This window comes from Nerophis ophidion, linkage group LG05 (assembly GCF_033978795.1).
Source record: "Nerophis ophidion isolate RoL-2023_Sa linkage group LG05, RoL_Noph_v1.0, whole genome shotgun sequence".
NCBI classification, from domain to species: domain Eukaryota; kingdom Metazoa; phylum Chordata; class Actinopteri; order Syngnathiformes; family Syngnathidae; genus Nerophis; species Nerophis ophidion.
The window spans coordinates 15,557,757-15,577,170 of NC_084615.1; the positions used below are offsets into that span (position 1 = coordinate 15,557,757).

At 42.6% G+C, this 19,414-nt stretch overlaps 2 protein-coding genes across 5 annotated transcripts in view; both read left to right on the forward strand.

Annotated features, from left to right (window-relative positions):
• rom1b (retinal outer segment membrane protein 1b) overlaps positions 1 to 19,414 on the forward strand; it is a 164,699-nt gene that overhangs the window by 133,089 nt on the left and 12,196 nt on the right. The gene's annotated exons all lie outside the window — the stretch shown is intronic.
• The window catches only part of ccdc88b (coiled-coil domain containing 88B), a 159,054-nt gene that overhangs the window by 92,292 nt on the left and 47,348 nt on the right, over positions 1 to 19,414 (forward strand). For all 4 annotated transcript variants that reach the window (XM_061900180.1, XM_061900181.1, XM_061900182.1 and 1 more), the window contains 5 exons: positions 2,620 to 2,960; positions 6,560 to 6,719; positions 8,684 to 9,007; positions 15,336 to 15,482; positions 18,548 to 18,825. In XM_061900180.1, the coding sequence (XP_061756164.1) occupies positions 2,620 to 2,960; positions 6,560 to 6,719; positions 8,684 to 9,007; positions 15,336 to 15,482; positions 18,548 to 18,825 (1,250 nt within the window). The remainder of the gene's footprint in view (positions 1 to 2,619; positions 2,961 to 6,559; positions 6,720 to 8,683; positions 9,008 to 15,335; positions 15,483 to 18,547; positions 18,826 to 19,414) is intronic.

The following is a 19,414-nucleotide window of genomic DNA, read 5'->3' on the forward strand; positions in this document are numbered from 1 at the left end:
TTTGTTTGAACCCTTTGTTTTTTTTTGTCTTAGTATTTCAATTAAATCATGTTTTCCTGCAAAATGCCTCCCTCCTTCTCTACATCTTGGGTTTCAACACCAACAAACTCTGACAAGACACTTTCACAATAATATGTAATATGTACAGTATACACACTGCAAATAATAATTAACTTTAGAATTTGATGCCAACAACACATGACAAAGAAGTTGGGAAAGGTGGCAGTAAATACTGATAAAGTTGAGGAATGCTCATCAAACACTTATTTGGAACATCCCACAAGTGTGCAGGCTTATTGGGAACAGGTGGGTGCCATGATTGGGTATAAAAACAGCTTCCCAAAAAATGCTCACAAGAAAGGATGGGGCAAGGTACACCCCTTTGTCCACAACTGCGTGAGCAATTAGTCAAACAGTTTAAGAACAATGTTTCTCAAAGTGCAATTGCAAGAAATTTAGGGATTTCAACATCTACGCTCCATAATATCATCAAAAGGTCCAGAGAATCTGGAGAAATCACTCCACGTAAGCGGCATGGCCAGAAACCAACATTGAATGACCGTGAGCTTCAAACCCTCAGACGGCACTGTATCAAAAACCGACATCAACCTCTAAAGGATATCACCACATGGGCTCAGGAACACTTCAGAAAACCACTGTCACTAAATACAGTTGGTCGCTAAGTGCAAGTTAAAGCTCTACTATGCAAAGCGAAAGCCATTTATCAACAACATCCAGAAACGCTGCTGGCTTCTCTGGGCCCGAGATCATCTAAGATGGACTGATGCAATGTGGAAAAGTGTTCTGTGGCCTGACGAGTCCACATTTCAAATTTCTTTTGGAAATATTTTACATCGTGTCATCCGGACCAAAGGGGAAGCGAACCATCCAGACTGTTATCGAGGCAAAGTTCAAAAGCCAGCATCTGTGATGGTATGGGGGTGCATTAGTACCCAAGGCATGAGTAACTTACACATCTGTGAAGGCACCATTAATGCTGAAAGGTACATACAGGTTTTGGAACTACATATGCTGCCATCTAAGTGTCGTCTTTTTCGTGGATGCCCCTGCTTATTTCAGCAAGACAATGCCAAGCCACATTCAGCACATGTTACAACAGCGTGGCTTCGTAAAAAAAGAGTACGGGTACTTTCCTGGCCCGCCTGCAGTCCAGACCTGTCTCCCATGGAAAATGTGTGGCGCATTATGAAGCGTAAAATACGACAGCAGAGACCCTGGACTGTTGAACGACTGAAGCTCTACATAAAACAAGAATGGGAAAGAATTCCACTTTCAAAGCTTCAACAATTAGTTACCTCAGTTCCCAAACGTTTATTGAGTGTTGTTAAAATAAAAGGTGATGTAACACAGTGGTGAACATGCCCTTTCCCAACTACTTTGGCACGTGTTGCAGCCATGACATTCTAAGTTAATTATTCTTTGCAAAAAAAAAAATAAGTTTATGAGTTTGAACATCAAATATGTTGTCTTTGTAGTGCATTCAACTGAATATGGGTTGAAAAGGATTTGCAAATCATTGTATTCCGTTTATATTTACATCTAACACAATTTCCCAACTCATATGGAAATGGGGTTTGTAGAATAATATTGTGAGAGTCCAGTCCATAGTGGATCTAACATAATAGTGAGAGTCCAGTCCATAGTGGATCCAACATAATAGTGAGAGTCCAGTCCATAGTGGATCTAACATAATAGTGTGAGAGTCCAGTCCATAGTGGATCTAACATAATAGTGTGAGTCCAGTCCATAGTGGATCCAACATAATAGTGAGTGTCCAGTCCATAGTGGATCTAACATAATAGTAAGAGTCCAGTCCATAGTGGATCTAACCTGATAGTAAGAGTCCAGTCCATTGTGGATCTGACATAAAAGTGAGAGTCCAGTCCATAGTGGATCTAACATAATAGTGAGAGTCCAGTCCATAGTAGATCTAACATAATAGTGAGAGCCCAGTCCATAGTGGATCCAATATAACAGTGAGAGTCCAGTCCATTGTGGATGTGACATAAAAGTGAGAGTCCAGTCCATAGTGGATCTAACATAATAGTGAGAGTCCAGTCCATAGTAGATCTAACATAATAGTGAGAGTCCAGTCCATAGTGGATCTAATATAACAGTGAGAGTACAGTCCATAGTGGATCTAACATAATAGTGTGAGAGTCCAGTTCATAGTGGATCTAACATAATAGTGTGAGAGTCCAGTCCATAGTGGATCTAACATAATAATGTGAGAGTCCAGTCCATAGTGGATCTAACATAATAGTGAGAGTCCAGTCCATAGTGGATCTAACATAATAGTGTGAGAGTCCAGTCCATAGTGGATCCAACATAATAGTGTGAGAGTCCAGTCCATAGTGGATCTAACATAATAGTGTGAGAGTCCAGTCCATAGTGGATCTAACATAATAGTGAGAGTCCAGTCCATAGTGGATCTAACATAATAGTGAGAGTCCAGTCCATAGTGGATCTAACATAATAGTGTGAGAGTCCAGTCCATAGTGGATCTAACATAATAGTGAGAGTCCAGTCCATAGTGGATCTAACATAATAGTGAGAGTCCAAACTCTTAATAATCATCACCATGTCCTCTTTCATCAGAGCGAGCAGTTAGCGCTGAGCGCTCAGACCCTCAAGGCCGAGCTGGATCGCCAGGGCCGCACAGTGGAGACCCTTCGCCGTCGAGAGGAGGAGCTGGAGGCGGAGCTGCGTGACGCCGCTCTGGAGGCCCAGTCGGCGGCCCGGGCGCGGGACCAGGCGCTGCTGGACGTGCGGCGCCTGGAGCAGGACAAAGAGGCGTGGCAGACGGAGCTGGACGGCGTGCGGAGGGACGGCAGGCAGCGGGAGAGGGAGGCGGCCAGGCTGAGGCAGCAGCTGGAGAGCACCTACGCCGCGCTGGAGCACAGCAACCAGAGAGCCCGGGCCTTGGAGGCTGACCACAGGCATGGAGACACACAAACTATCAACGCTTCATAAATGTTAAAGGCCTACTGAAATGAGATTTTCTTATTTAAACGGGGATAGCAGGTCCATTCTATGTGTCATACTTGGTCATTTCGCCATATTTTTGCTGAAAGGATTTAGTAGAGAACATCGACGATAAAGTTTGCAACTTTTGTTCGCTAATAAAAAAGCCTTGCCTGTACCGGAAGTAGCAGACGATGTGCGCGTGACGTCACGGGTTGTGGAGCTCCACACATCTGAACATTGTTTACAATCATGGCCACTAGCAGCTAGAGCGATTCGGACCGAGAAAGCGACGATTTCCCCATTAATTTGCGCGAGGATGAAAGATTCGCGGATGAGGAAAGTTAGAGTGAAGCACTAAAGAAAAAGAAAAGGCGACGGCTCCAGGCGGCGTCAGTGGGAGCGTTTAGGATGTTTTTAGACAATTACTAGGTTAATTCTGGAAAATCCCTTATCTGCTTATTGTTTTAATAGTATTTTAGTGAGGTTGTAAAGTCATACCTGAAAGTCAGATGGCTGCGGTGAACGCCAGTGTCTTTGAGAGAAGCCGAGGATCCAAGATTACAGCTGCCTTTTTTAACTGCACGAGGTCGCATAATCCACTGAAGTCTCCAGTAAGAGCCGACTTAATATCACAATTTTCCCATCCAAAAACATGCTGGTTGACGTAGAGCAGTGGTTCTTAATCTGGGTTCGATCCAACCCTAGGGGTTCGGTGAGTCGGCCTCAGGGGTTCGGCGGAGGTCAAGCCACACCCGACTCATCCTGTAAATAAAAACCCCCAAACAATGCTCACACTAATGTTCCATTTGATTTACAGGTGTGTAAGTAGTTGTGAGTTCATGCACTGTGTTGGTTTTGTTCTTTGAACAAGGTGATGTTCATGCACGGTTCATTTTGTACACCTGTAAAAAAACATAACTAAAAAAAAAAAAAAATTTACTAAAGAAGTGTTCGGTGAATGCCCATATAAAACTGGTGGGGTTCGGTACCTTTAAGAAGGTTAAAAACCACTGATGTAGAGAAACATGTTCGCTGGAAAAGCTTCACAACAAACAAAGGCAGCTGCAATCCACCGCTTTCCACCAACAGCATTCTTCTTTGACGTCTCCATTATTAATTGAACAAATTGCAAAAGATTCAGCAACACAGATGTCCAGAATACTGTGTAATTATGCGATTAAAGCAGACTACTTATAGCCGTGTGTGGTGCTGGGCTGGAATGTTCGCTCCAACCAATAACGTCACATCATAAGCGTCATCATTCTGCGACGTTTTCAACAGGATACTTCGCGGGAAATTTAAAATGGCAATTTAGTAAACTAAAAAGGCCGTATTGGCATGTGTTGCAATGTTAATATTTCATCATTGATATATAAACTATCAGACTGTGTGGTCGCTAGTAGTGGCTTTCAGTAGGCCTTTAACCTTTTTAAAGTGGCCTCTTTCAGCATGAAGTCAATAGTTTTACTTTACTGGCTATTTATTCTTTTGTCAATACTTCATTTGCCAAATAGTGAGCACACTTGCTAGCATATCACTAACTCCTGTTTTCCACTTTCTTCTCAGTCAGCTCGTACACCATATTGCCAAAAGTATTTGGCCACCTGCCTTGACTCACTTAAGAACTTGAAGTGCTATCCCATTCCTAACCCATAGGGTTCAATATGACCTTTTATTACAGCTTCAACTCTTCTGGGAAGGCTGTCCACAGGGTCGCGGAGTGTGTTTATAGCCATTTCTCACCATTCTTCCAAAAGCGCCTGGCTCTCAGTCGGCGTTGTAATTCATCCCAAAGGGGTTCTATCGGGTTCAGGTCAGGACTCCGTGCAGGCCAGTCAAGTTCATCCACGCCAGACCCGTGTCGTCCATGTTTTATGGACCTTGCTTTGTGCACTGGTGCACAATCATGTTGGAAGAGGAAGGGGTCCACTCCAAACGGTTCCCAAATGGAATTGTCCAAAATGTTTTGGTATCCTGGAGCATTCAAAGTTCCTTTCATTGGAGCTAAGGGGCCAAGCCCAACTCCTGAAAAAAAAACCTTACACCATAATTCTCCCTCCACCAAATGTCACACTCGGCACAATGCAGTCCGAAATGTATTGTTCTGCTGGCAACCTCCGAACCCAGACTGGTCCTCTCTGCGTACTGTATGTGGGCTAATTGGAAGGTCACATGAAGTTTGGAAGTGTGTAGCAACTGACTGTGCAGAAAGTCTTTGTTGACCTCTCCGTCAGTTTACGTGGCCTACCACTTGGTTGCTGTTGTTCCCAAGCTCTTCACTTTTCTTAGAATAAAGTTGACTTTGGAATATTTAGGACTAAGGAAAAAACAACCCCACACCATAATTTCTCCTCCACCAAATGTCACACTCGGCACGATGCAGTCCGAAATGTAGCGTTCTCCTGGCAATCTCCGAACCCAGACTAGGCCATCAGACTGCCAGATGGGAAAGTGTGACTCATCACTCCAGAGAAGGTGTCTCCACTGCTCTAAAGTCCAGTGGCTACGTGCTTTACACCACCGCATCCCACGTTTTGCATCGGACTTGGTGATGTATGGCTTGGATGCATCTGCTCGGCCATGGAAACCCATTCCATGAAGCTCTCTGAGTACTGTACGTGGGCTAATTGGAAGGTCACATGAAGTTTGGAGCTGTGTAGCAACTGACTGTGCAGAAAGTCTTTGTTGACCTCTGTCAGTTTACGTGGCCTACCACTTGGTTGCTGTTGTTCCCAAACTCTTCACTTTTCTTTGAATAAAGTTGACTTTGGAATATTTAGGAGCCAGGACATTTCAGAACTGGATTTCTTGCACAGGTGGCATCGTATGATAGTTCCAGAGAGGGGCCCATTCTTTCACAAATGTTTGTAGAAACAGTGTCCATGCCTAAGTGCTTTATTTGATACACCGGGCCAAGTGATTAGGACAGCTGGCTCTCATCATTTGGATGGGTGGTCGAATACTTTTGGCAAAATAGTGTATTTACCTACAATGTAAGACTTGCCGAATAGTGAACCTGAATCCTAGCAAGTGTTTATTATGTCATCCTTATTGTAAACCTGTCTGTGGTGTGTGTCAGGTTCAAACACTGATGACATCTATTAAACAAGACAAAAGGAAAATAATCAAACAGAGACAGAATTAAATTTGGACTCAGATCAGAGGAGAGACATGGCCACTGTACTGTCTGTACAGTCCTGCACCACGCTCTGCCCCAACATCGTACTCATCCTTCTTTGTTTGATTTGACCCCCCCTCCTTCCCACAGCTGCTTCCTCAGGGAATTGGGTCGTGAAAAGCATTGCCTTCGGTTACTGAACAGTTCAAAAAGAGTTCCATAAAATAGTTCAAAGAAAGAGATCGTAAAAATACTTCAAAAAGAGTTCCTTGGAAGTTGGGCAGATCCTGCCATATGTCCGCTTTGTAGTCCGAGTGGAGTTTTACGAGCATTCTTCTTGGAAGGTTTCAGCCTATTGTCTTCTTGTCCGGAACACAATGTAATACAAAGTTTTTTTTGATAATTAAGAAACAATTATTCTAACAGTGTGTGTGTGTGTGTGCGTGTGTGCAGGTGTGTGTGTCAGCAGCTGTCCGAGTCCAAGGAGCTCTGCGCTGGGCTACAAGACCTGGAGAGGGAGCTGGGCACTCGATTAGGCGACCTGGAGGCGAGTCATGAGCGGGTGCAGGGGCAGTATGCAGGTGCCCAGGCCAGGATTAGCTCACTAATGCAGGTGTGTGTCACTAGCAGTGTGGTGCAATCACAGCATATGTTATGACAAGTAGCTTTACCATTGGTGCTCTCGATCACACATATTTACACGTCTGCCTCATATTGTATTGTAGGGTAAGGGCGTCTAAGACTAGATGTGGCTAATCTAAGTCCAAGACTAGATGTGGCTAATCTAAGTCTAAGACTAGATCTGACCAATCTAAGTCAAAGACTAGATGTAACAATCTAAAAGTAGATTTGACCAATCTAAGTCTAAGAGTAGATGTGACCAATCTAAGTCTAAGACTAGATGTAACAATCTAAGTCAAGACTAGATGTGACCAATCTAAGTCTAAGACTAGATGTAACAATCTAAAAGTAGATGTGACCAATCTAAGTCCAAGACTAGATGTGACCAATCAAAGTCTAAGACTCGATGTGACCAATCCAAGTCTAAGACTAGATGTGACCAATCTAAGTCAAATACTAGATGTGACCAATCTAAGTCTAATATTAGATGTTACCAATCTAAATCCAAGACTCAATGTCACAATCTAAGTCTAAGACTAGATGTGACCCATCTAAGTCTAAGACTAGATGTAAAAATCTAAGTCTAAGACTACATGTTACAATCTAAGTCTAAGACTCGATGTGACCAATCCAAGTCTAAGATTAGATGTGACCAATCCAAGTCTAAGATTAGATGTGACCAATCTAAGTCAAAGACTAGATGTGACCAATCCAAGTCTAAGATTAGATGTGACCAATCTAAGTCAAAGACTAGATGTGACCAATCTAAGTCTAAGAATATATGTGACCAATCTAAGTCAAGGACTAGATGTAACAATCTAAGTCTAAGACTAGTTGTAACAATCTAAGTCTAAGAGTAGAGCTGACCAATCCAAGTTTAAGACTAGATCTGACCAATCTAAGTCTTGGACTAGATGTGATCAATCTAAGTCTTGGACTAGATCTGACCAATCTAAAGCTAAGACTAGATATGACTAATGTAAGACTCAGACTAAATGTGACCAATCCAAGTCTTAGACTAGATGTGATCGATCTAAGTCAAAGACTAAATGTAACCAGTCTAAGACTAGATGTGACCAATCAAGTCTAAGAATAGATGTGACCAATTAAGTTTAAGAATAGATGTAACAATATAAGTCTAAGACTAGATGTAAATATCTAAAAGTAGATGTGACCAATCTAAGTCTAAGACTAAACGTAAAAATCTAGGTCCAAGACTAGATGTAACAATTTAAGTCTAATACTAAATGTGACCAGTCAAAGTCTAATACTAAATGTGACCAATCAAAGTCTAAGACTCGATGTGACCAATCTAAGTCTTAGACGAGATGTGACCGATCTAAGTCTAAGACTAGATGTGACAATCTAAGTCTAAGACTAGATGTAACAATCTAAGTCTAATACTAAATGTGACCAATCAAAGTCTAAGACTCGATGTGACCAATCTAGGTCTTAGACGAGATGTGGCCGATCTAAGTCTAAGACTAGATGTGACAATCTAAGTCTAAGACAAGATGTAACCAATCTAAGTCCAAGACTCGATGTAACAATCTAAGTCCGAGACTCTATGTAACAATCTAAGTCCAAGACTAGACGCGACCAATCACTTTCACTTATACCTATTGCCATACCCAGACTAGTTGAACTAGGTCATTTGAAAAAGGCTCAACAAGCTGTGGCCCAGCTGGATTGTGGCAGTTGGACAATCACACACCTGTTACGAGTATGACGGGATAAGTGATCAGCAACAATTAGCGTAGTCACAAACGAAGCCTACCAACATGGCCAACTGGCAATGAATTGTGGGCAATATAAAACAATCCAAAGTGAAGGCTTTCCAATTTTCACTTTGGCTTATACCGAACGAACGGTTCAAAGGAAAACTTTTATTGTTTTTCATATTTTGCAGCCTGTATTCCTCGTGTTCGATGCCAACAATGTCTGTTCTCCGACCAGGATCTGTCCAGCGAGCAGACTTCTTCTCGCAATCTTTCCTCTGAAGTCCATCGTCTGAACCAGGAGCTCCAAAAAGCTCAAACGGAACTAAAGAGTGCGACGGACACCCTGGAGCCATCGCGGGAGTCCACCATGTGTTTTCCGGACGAAAGCGGACCTCATCTCCTCTCTGGAAGGCAAAGGAATTGGAATCCAAATTCGGATCCTTCAAGCACGGACACCTCTAAGTCCCCTGAAGACCACACAAGTCAGGACCTGGCTGGGACCGCCCAGGAGTCCACAGAGAGCCCGCTCAGTCCCAGGTGGTCACAGCTGGAAAAAGAGGTGTGTAAATGAATTGGAGCATTGAATGGTGTGTGTGTGTGTGTGTGTGTGTGTGTGTGTGTGTGTGTGTGTGTGTGTGTTCTTGTTTGTCTACCCTTCTTGAAACATGAAGAAGGAAAAGTATCATTGAATGGTGTGTGTGTGTGTGTGTGTGTGTGTGTGTATGTGTGTTCTTGTTTGTCTACCCTTCTTGAAACACGAAGAAGGAAAAGTATCATTGAATGGTGTGTGTGTGTGTGTGTTCTTGTTTGTCTACCCTTCTTGAAACATGGAGAAGGAAAAGTATCATTGAATGGTGTGTGTGTGTGTGTGTGTGTGTGTGTTCTTGTTTGTCTACCCTTTGAAACATGAAGAAGGAAAAGTATCATTGAATGGTGTGTGTGTGTGTGTGTGTTCTTGTTTGTCTACCCTTCTTGAAACATGAAGAAGGAAAAGTATCATTGAATGGTGTGTGTGTGTGTGTGTGTGTACCCTTCTTGAAACATGAAGAAGGAAAAGTATCATTGAATGGTGTGTGTGTGTGTGTGTGTACCCTTCTTGAAACATGAAGAAGGAAAAGTATCCTCCATATGAGGCATACTTGCCAACCTTGAGACCTCCGATTTTGGGAGGTGGGGGCGGGGCTTGGTTAGGGGCGTGGTTAAGGGGGGAGGAGTATATTTACAGCTACAATTCACCAAGTCAAATATTTCATTTATATATATATATATATATATATATATATATATATATAAGAAATACTTGACTTTCAGTGAATTCTAGCTATAATTATACATATATATATATATATATATATATATATATATATATATATATATATATATATATATATATATATATGTATGTATGTATATATATATATATATATATATACATATATATATATACATACACAGTGGGGCAAAAAAGTATTTAGTCAGCCACTTAAAATGATGACAGAGGTCTGTAATTTTCATCATAGGTACAATTCAACTGTGAGAGACAGAATGTGAAAAAAAAATCCAGGAATTCACATTGTAGGAATTTTAAGGAATGTATTTGTAAATTATGGGGGAAAATAAGTATTTGGTCCACCATTCAATGCTCTCACTGATGGAAGGAGGTTTGGGCTTCAAAATCTCACGATACATGGCTCCATTCATTCTTTCCTTAACCACGGATCAATCGTCCTGTCCCCTTAGCAGAAAAACAGCCCCAAAGCATGATGTTTCCACCCCCATGCTTCACAGTAGGTGTGGTGTTCTTGGGATGCAATTCAGTATTCTCTTTCCTCCAAACATGACGAGTTGAGTTTATACCAAAAAGTTCTATTTTGGTTTCATCTCCCAATCCTCTGCTGTATTATACATGTATAACCATTTTGGATACATGGAGGTTTTTGGATACAAAAACCTCAATATAGGTCTCACTGAGACCTATATTTCATACACAGACCGCCCCCAACTAAAATCAACAGGAAGTTTGCTATTCCCACTTCAATACATCAAGTAAATTATATTCACAATGCATTAGAGTCTCAAGGCAATTGTTATTACTATGAGACTGATGTATAACATGTGTATACAACTTTTTCTCTGTGTAATAAACTATCCATCCATCCATCTTCTACCGCTTATCCAGGCTTGGATCTCGGGGGCAGCAGCCAAAGCGGTCCCGTCCATCGCTGCTTGCAGCTTTAATTATATTTGTATGTAATATGTATATATTATCCATGTTGTAAATACACTTCTGTTTATATCTAGAAAGACTGGTCTCAAGAGGGTAACACATACAAGAATGTGTGTGTGTGTGTGTGTGAGTGTGTGTGGATCTTATCTGCAGGACGTGTGCGTTGTTTAGGGCAAGGAAATGATCCATATTAGGTGGAAACTCGTTGCCGGAGGGCTTGTGCACTCACAATAGCGGCCACTTGGCGATTGTGAAGCGTTATTTGCCGACGCCTTATCTGGCCATCACTTCCTATAAAGTCACCTCACTCTTCATCCTCCTTATCTCACTTTTTTCCCTTCTCGCTTTACCTTTTTTTTTCTTTTTTTTTTTTTTTTTGTTCCTTTTTCTCGCCCCCCTTCCTGCCAGAGACATTTCTCCCTGACAAAAAGTCCGAGCATAGAACCAGTGCGGACATGAAGGTCGGGTACTTTCTTGGTGGTGGGAAGAATTTGTACAAACCCCGTTTCCATATGAGTTGGGAAATTGTGTGAGATGTAAATATAAACGGAATACGATGATTTGCAAATCCTTTTCAACCCATATTCAGTTGAATATGCTACAAAGACAACATATTTGATGTTCAAACTCATAAACTTGCAAATAATAATTAACTTAGAATTTCATGGCTGCAACACGTGCCAAAGTAGTTGGGAAAGGGCATGTTCACCACTGTGTTACATCATCTTTTCTTTTAACAACACTCAATAAACGTTTGGGAACTGAGGAAACTAATTGTTGAAGTTTTGAAAGTGGAATTCTTTACCATTCTTGTTTTATGTAGCGCTTCAGTCGTTCAAAGTCTCCGCTGTCGTATTTTACGCTTCATAATGCGCCACACATTTTCCATGGGAGACACATCTTGACTGCAGGCGGGCCAGGAAAGTACCCGCACTCTTTTATGACGAAGCCACGCTGTTGTAACACGTGGCTTGGCATTGTCTTGCTGAAATAAGCAGGGGCGTCCATGATAACGTTGCTTGGATGACAACATATGTTGCTCCAAAACCTGTATGTACCTTTCAACATTAATGGTGCCTTCACAGATGTGTAAGTTACCCATGCCTTGGGCGCTAATACACCCCCATACTATCACAGATGCTGGCTTTTGAACTTTGCGCCTATAACAATCCGAATGGTTATTTTCCTCTTTGTTCTGGAGGACACCACGTCCTTTTTTTCCAAATATAATTTGAAATGTGGACTCGTCAGACCACAGAACACTTTTCCACTTTGCACCAGTCCATCTTAGATGAGCTCGGGCCCAGCGAAGCCGGCGGCGTTTCAGGGTGTTGTCGATAAATGGGTTTTGCTTTGCATAGTAGAGTTTTAACTTGCACTTTCAGATGTAGCGACTAACTGTAGTTACTGACAGTGGTTTTATGAAGTGTTCCTGAGCCCATGTGGTGATACCCTTTACACACTGATGCAGTACCGCCTGAGGGTCAAAGGTCCGTAATATCATCGCTTACATGCAATGATTTTTCCAGATTCTCTGAACCTTTTGATGATTTTACAGACCGTAGATGGTAAAATCCCTAAAGTCCTTGGAATAGATCGTTGAGAAATGTTGTTCTAAAACTGTTCGACAATTTGCTTACAAATTGGTGACCCTCACCCCATACTTGTTTGTGAATTACTTAGCTTTTCATGGAAGCTGCTTTTATACCTAATCATGGCACCCACCTGTTCCCAATTAGCCTGCACACCTGTGGGATGTTCCAAATAAGTGTTTGATGAGCATTCCTCAACTTTATCAGTATTTATTGCCACCTTTCCCAACTTCTTTGTCACGTGTTGCTGGCATCAAATTCTAAAGTTAATGATTATTTGCAAAAAAAAAAAATGTTTATCAGTTCGAACATCATTGGACATGGATTGTTTCTTCGATGCAGATGAGGATCAACACAAGCGAGGCGTGGACGTGAGTACATAGTAGTTTATTATATAATATATACAAAACAGGGAAAACAAAAACACTTGCTCAATGGCATGAAAGACAATTTAACTATAAACTTAAACAGCACGATGGCAAGACTAAAGACATGAAACAAAAGAGTGTACTGTGGCATAAATACATAAACTTACACGGCATGGAACTGTGGACGAGGACGTGAAGGTTTGAACAGCATGGGTAGGGTGCGTGCGAGTGTGAGAAGATCCCAGAATGATGAACAGAAAGAAAATTACTTAAACACTGGCTGTGATAAATCAGGAACAGGTGTGGGACTGAGGGCAGGAGCGTGACAAGGTGGGAACTAATGCGTTGGCATGGAAACAAACAAAACCAGGAAGTGAAAAACGTGACTGAATGTCCAAAAACTAAACATAGCATGACCAAAACCAAAACATATCTCACAGGCGTGAGACAAATATGTTGTCTTTGTAGCATATTCAACTGAATATGGGTTGTAAATGATTTGCAAATTATTATTATTTGTTTATATTTACGTCTAACACAATTTCCTAACTCATATGGAAACAGGGGTTGTAGTTCCAGCACGGGTAATCAAGATAAGCAAAGTGATGCAAAAATATTCCAAATTGGAAAAGAGAGCAGGTGCCGAGCTGAGGGTTTTTGTGTTTAGCAATTTGGGTTACAAGCGCCACGTTTTTCTTTGCCTGGGGGAGCTTTAGCTAAATATGGTTTATTCATTTAGAAAGCCAATTCTACATGTGTCACTCATGCTTTAATTGGATTATTGTGCTGCTGGAAAGACTCCAGTCGTAATTGCTCCCATTTGGGATGTGGCGTGCATTTATTTGAAAGTTAGGCATGCAGTTGTTGGGGGGGGGGGCTATTTTTTGTGCTGGCCATCACACCACATGGTGGCGCCGTTATCACACCACAAAGTTTGACTTGAAATTTCTCTACAAAACACCTCCCATGACAAGTACCATTTCAGCAAGATTGATTAAAACACATAGCCGCCATGTAAATGGTAAATAAAAAGAGACTGCAACTGTCAAAACGTAGAATTTGGGGTTTGTTTTTCCGGAAGGCAAAGAAAAGTTGGAGTGGGCAAGGCGTGAAGGTAATGACATCTTTTATTTTAACACTATAACTACAAAAAAAAAAAGCAAACAAAAGGCGCGCACAATGGCGGAGAACAAACCTGACTAATGAAACAAAACTTGCACAAAGGCAGAAACTATGAACAATAAACAAAAACTTGGCATGGAACTATGAAACAAGCAGCAAGGACCGTAAAGATGGTATGAAGCAGAGTGGAAGGTAAAGTCTCCAGGCTGACCTCCTGGCAACTTTCGTTTTAAATAATAGACATGATTAGTGACAGGTGTGCGAGTGCAAAACGTGAGACAGGTGCGTGACATGGGGACAGGTGAAAAATAATGGGTAGTCATGAAAAACAAAACAAGCAAGGAAGTGCAAAAACAGGAAACAATGGGGTCTTAAGAAAAACAGAACATAACTAAATGTAACTAAATTGAATAGACTGCAAAGACAAGATATTTCACGTTCGAACTGGAAAAAGTCCTTATTTTTTTGCAAATACTAACTCATTTGGCATGTGATGCCTGCAACATGTTTAAAAAAAAGCTGGCACAAGTGGCAAAAAAGAGTGAGAAAGTTGAGGTATGCTCATCAAGGACTTATTTGAAACATCCCACAGGTGAATGGGCTAATAGGGAACAGGTGGGTGCCATGATTGGCTATAAAAGCAGCTTCCATGAAATGCTCAGTTGTTCACAAACAAGGACGGGGCGAGGGTCACCACTTTTTCAAAAAATGCCTGTTTAAGAGCAACATTTCTCAAGCAGCTATTGCAAGGAATTTGGAGATTTCACCATCCGTGCTCCGTAATATCATCAAAAAGTTGAGAAAATGTGGAGAAATCACTGCACGTAAGCCATGATATTACGCACCTTCCATCCCTCAGGCATTAAAAAGCCTCATCAGTGTGTAAAGGATATCACCACCTGGGCTCAGGAATACTTCAGAAAACCACTGTCAGTAACTACAGTTGGTCGCTTCATCTGTAAGTGCAAGTTAAAACTCTACTATGCAAAGCGAAAACATTTTTATCAACAACACCCAGAAACGCCGCCGGCTTTGCTGGTCCCAAGTTCATCTATAATGGACTGATGCAAAGTGGAAAAGTGTTATGTGGTGTGATGAGTCCACATTTCAAATTGTTTTTTTTTTAAACGGTGGACGTCGTGTCCTCCTTAACAAAGAGAAAACAAACCATCCGGACTGTTCGAGGGTGAAAGTGTAAAAGGCAGCATGTGTGATGGTATGGAGGTGTATTAGTGCCCAAAGCATGGGTAACTTACACATCTGTGAAGACACCAGAAAGGTACACACAGGTTTTGGAGCAACATATGTTGTTATGGACGCCCCTGCTTATTTCAGCAAGACGATGCCATTGAAAATGTGCTGAAGGCTAAAATATGAAGTGGGAGACTGTTGAACAACTTAAGCTGTACATCAAGCAAGAATGGGAAATAATTCCACTTCATAAATTGTTTTCCTCAGTTCCCAAAACATTACTGAGTGTTGTTAAAAGGAAAGGCCATGTAACACACTGGTAAAAATGCCTTTTTTGGAACGTGTCGCTGCCATTATCTTCTAACTTCATGATTATTTGTGGCGCAGGCAGGACAGGAGGCTTTGTTTTCTCGCCTGTGCCAGTCCCAGGAGGCCTGCCAGCACCTGAGGGAGCAGCTGGAGGCGCTGCGTCGACACTCGCTCAGCCTGCAGGACGCCTGTACCAGCCTGCAGACGCTCAACACTCAGCTACAGGTGACACCACACAACACAACACAGGTGACACCACACAGGGACACAGTCGACACAAGTGATACAACACAGGTGACACCACATGGGGACACAAGTGACACAACGCAGCTGACACCACATGGGGACCAAAGTGACACAGCACAGGGACACCGTCGACACAAGTGACACAACACAGGTGGCACCACATGGGGAAACAAGTGACACAACACAGGTGACACCACATGGGGACACAAGGGACACAACACAGGTGACACCACATGGGGACACAAGTAACACAACACAGGTTACATCACATAGGGACACAAGGGACACAACACAGGTGACACCACACAGGGACACAAGTAACACAACACAGGTGACACCACACGAAGACATAAGTGACACAACACAGGTGACACCACATGGGGACACAAGTAACACAACACAGGTTACACCACATAGGGACACAAGGGACACAACACAGGTGACACCACACAGGGACACAAGTAACACAACACAGGTGACACCACACGAAGACATAAGTTACACAACACAGGTGACATCACATGGGGACACAAGGGACACAACACAGGTGACACCACATAGGGACACAAGGGACACAACACAGGTGACACCACATGGGGACACAAGGGACACAACACAGGTGACACCACATAGGGACAAAAGGGAAACAACACAGGTGACACCACACGGGGACACAAGTAACACAACACAGGTGACACCACACAGGGACACAACAAAGGTGACACCACACAGGGAAGCAGTCAACACAAGTAACACAAAACATGTGACACCACATAGGGACACAAGTGACACAACACAGGTGACACCACATGGGGACACAAGTGACACAATACAGGTGACACCACATGGGGACACAAGTGACACAACACAGGTGACACCACATGGGGACACAAGTGACACAACCCAGGTGACACCGCATGGGGACACAAGTAACACAACACAGGTGACACCACATGGGGACACAAGTAACACAACACAGGTGACACCACATGGGGACACACATTTGTCAGAGGTTGTGAATGTGCTCAGTTAGCTCTTCTTCAAACTGGAAGCACCAGCCATCATTTAGAGGGGAGAGTATTTGACATGACTGCTGAATACGGTTAGAATGTAACCTGTTCTAAAAGGGCTGGTTGCAACCTTTACACGGACAGCTCGAGGGCGCTAACCTACCATCGTGTTGTAAGCATTATGTTCTGTCCTTATACGGCTTTTAGGTGATAAGTATACAGTGGTGATCAAAAGTTGACATCACCAAAGGCGAATTAGAGAGTTTGGCAGTACATCCAACCGGCTTTAGACCATGTGTTAAAGCCCAGGACCTCCGCACCCAGACAGCTGTTGCAACAATGGGTTTTCATAACCAAATAATTTCTGCATAAAGTGTGAAAAATCGTCTCAGGGAAGCTCGTCTGCATGCTCGTTGTTCTCATCGGGGTCTCCACATGACTGCGGTTTGTTGTCTTAACCAACTTTAGTGGGTAAATGCTCACATTTGATGGCATCTGGCACATTGGAGAGGTGTTCCCTTCACGGATGAATCCCAGTTTCTGGATGTTTTCAGAAAGAGTATAATGAGAGGACCCTCGATCTGTTGACTCAATTGTTAGCTATTTATTTACGATTCAGAATGCATCAAAAAGCCAAGCATATTTGTTCTAGTTTTACATTAGGATTGTGAATGATAAATAGCACATCTCTTTCCAATGTTTGCATATTTCCAGTATGACTGATCTAATAATATGGTCAGAGTGCAGAAGCGTTACTCCGGTGACGAAGAATCTACGGAAATTAACGCAAGCGTTTGGCGCGGGATATTCAAAATAGTTGACTGAATTTGTGGCATATTGTGACATTTCACACAATATTTTCACACACTTTGCGGGTTGTAAATAAAATGGAAGACGGTCTAATGGATACCATGGATTTTTTTAAATGTATTTTAAATATTAAACGTCAATAAAAGTTTGCTTACAGGGAAGGCCATTGGGAGCTCCACTATTCCGCCCATAAAACGCGATGAATACAACAATTCAAACAGCGCCAACAATACTACATTTATATTTCATGACTTGAATATTTGCAAGTATTAGTGATATTGTTATTATAAGTGCTAACGCAGACAAACTATTTATAGCAACGCCGTGATCACTTGCCTTGTGTCCCTATGTTTACATCATAGAGTGCTCTGCTGCTTCCTCGCTTCCCTGCTCCTTGGAAGTTTATTCTAGATCATAAATCATGAATCTCACCTGGACAGAAGTCTGAGTAGGTATTCTGACAAGTTGGTGCACTTTGACAGCCATTTAAAGGACGGCAAGAACTGACGCTTTCATGTTATTATGAATGTTACTAGATACTACATATATACTTACATCATGTATAAATTACATGTTATTATGAATTTTGCTAGATACTACATATACACCTACATCATGTATATATGACATGTATTTATGAATGTTACTACATTGTCATGCATATAAAAGCTAAAAGAGGTGTTTGGATGTTTTTTTAAGGCCTTTGTAGACAAAACCCTTTTTAAGACTTATCTCTTCACCAAAGGCATTTTAGAGAGTTTGGCAGTACATCCAACCGGCTTTAGACCACGTGTTAAAGCCCAGGACCTTCACATCCAGCAGGTGCGCCTCCATGATCGTCTGATATCAGTCACCCAGACAGCTGCTGCAACAATCGGTTTGCATAACCAAATAAGAAGCTCAGAGAAGCTCGTCTGCATGCTCGTCGTTCTCACTTCTTACATGTTGAGGTAAAAATGTATGACGCTGTTGCATATTGCAGTATTATTAGGTAATGTGGCGTTACAGGTCAACAGTTTCCCTATCTGCAGTGTTCAGGTTTCAAAGTGGCACCTCTTCGACAACACTTCCATAAGCAGGGACTCGAACACTCATACTTTTACTCTGAAGTCACTTCAACTTCCCCCGAATACCCACCTTGTTTGACGAGAGGCACTCGAGACTTCCATGAAAGTACATACTTGTCCTCACTCCGGGGTCTTCTGTCTATTGCTCGCCGCACAGGTGGAACAAGCCACGCTGAACTCCCAGCATGCGGCGGTGCTGGCGCGCTGCGGCGAGAGCGAGGCCAGGTGTGCGGCGCTGCGGGCCGAGTCCGAGGTGTGGTCACGGGAGCGGGAGGAGTCGGCGGCCAGGACGGAGGCCCTGAGGCGGGACCACGAGAGGATGATGGCGCTGCAGCAGCGTCAGGAGGCAGAGCTAGAGGAACTCCTGGACAAACACTCCCGCTTACGCAGAAGCAACCGCAGCCTGGAGGCGCAACACCGGGCGCTGGAGGGCAGGTGATGACATCCAATTAGATCTCTCCCTGCTCAAAAGCAAGTTTCACTGTAATAAGACGCTTTTGGTAGCCACCCACAAGCTTCTGCTTATATTTTTCACCACACAATTGCTGCAGTTCAGCTAAATGTGTTGGACTTGTTTCTTCAGCATTGTCCACATCTTTAAGTCAGATTTGGGAAGGCCATTCTAAAACATTTATTCCAGCCTGATTTAGCCATTCCTTAACCACTTTTGGTCATTGTCCTGTTGCAACACCCAACTGCGCCCAAGACCCAACCTCCGGGCTGATGATTTAGGTAGGTTGTCCCATTTAAAGCATCAGTTCCATTGGCAGCAAAACAAGCCCAGAGCTTAATACTACCACCACCATGTTTGTCACCTGGTGATTTCAGGTTCAAACACTGATGACATCTATTGAACAAGAGAAATGGAAAAATGTGTTCTGGCACAACTGCAGCCTTTTTTAGATGAAAATAGCAGTTTAGATCCATTTCAGTCCACATACAAAGCTTTGCACAGTACTGAATCTGCACTTTTAAAGGTTTTTAATGACTTGCTTTTAATGTCAGATTCTGGCAGCTCTGCCAT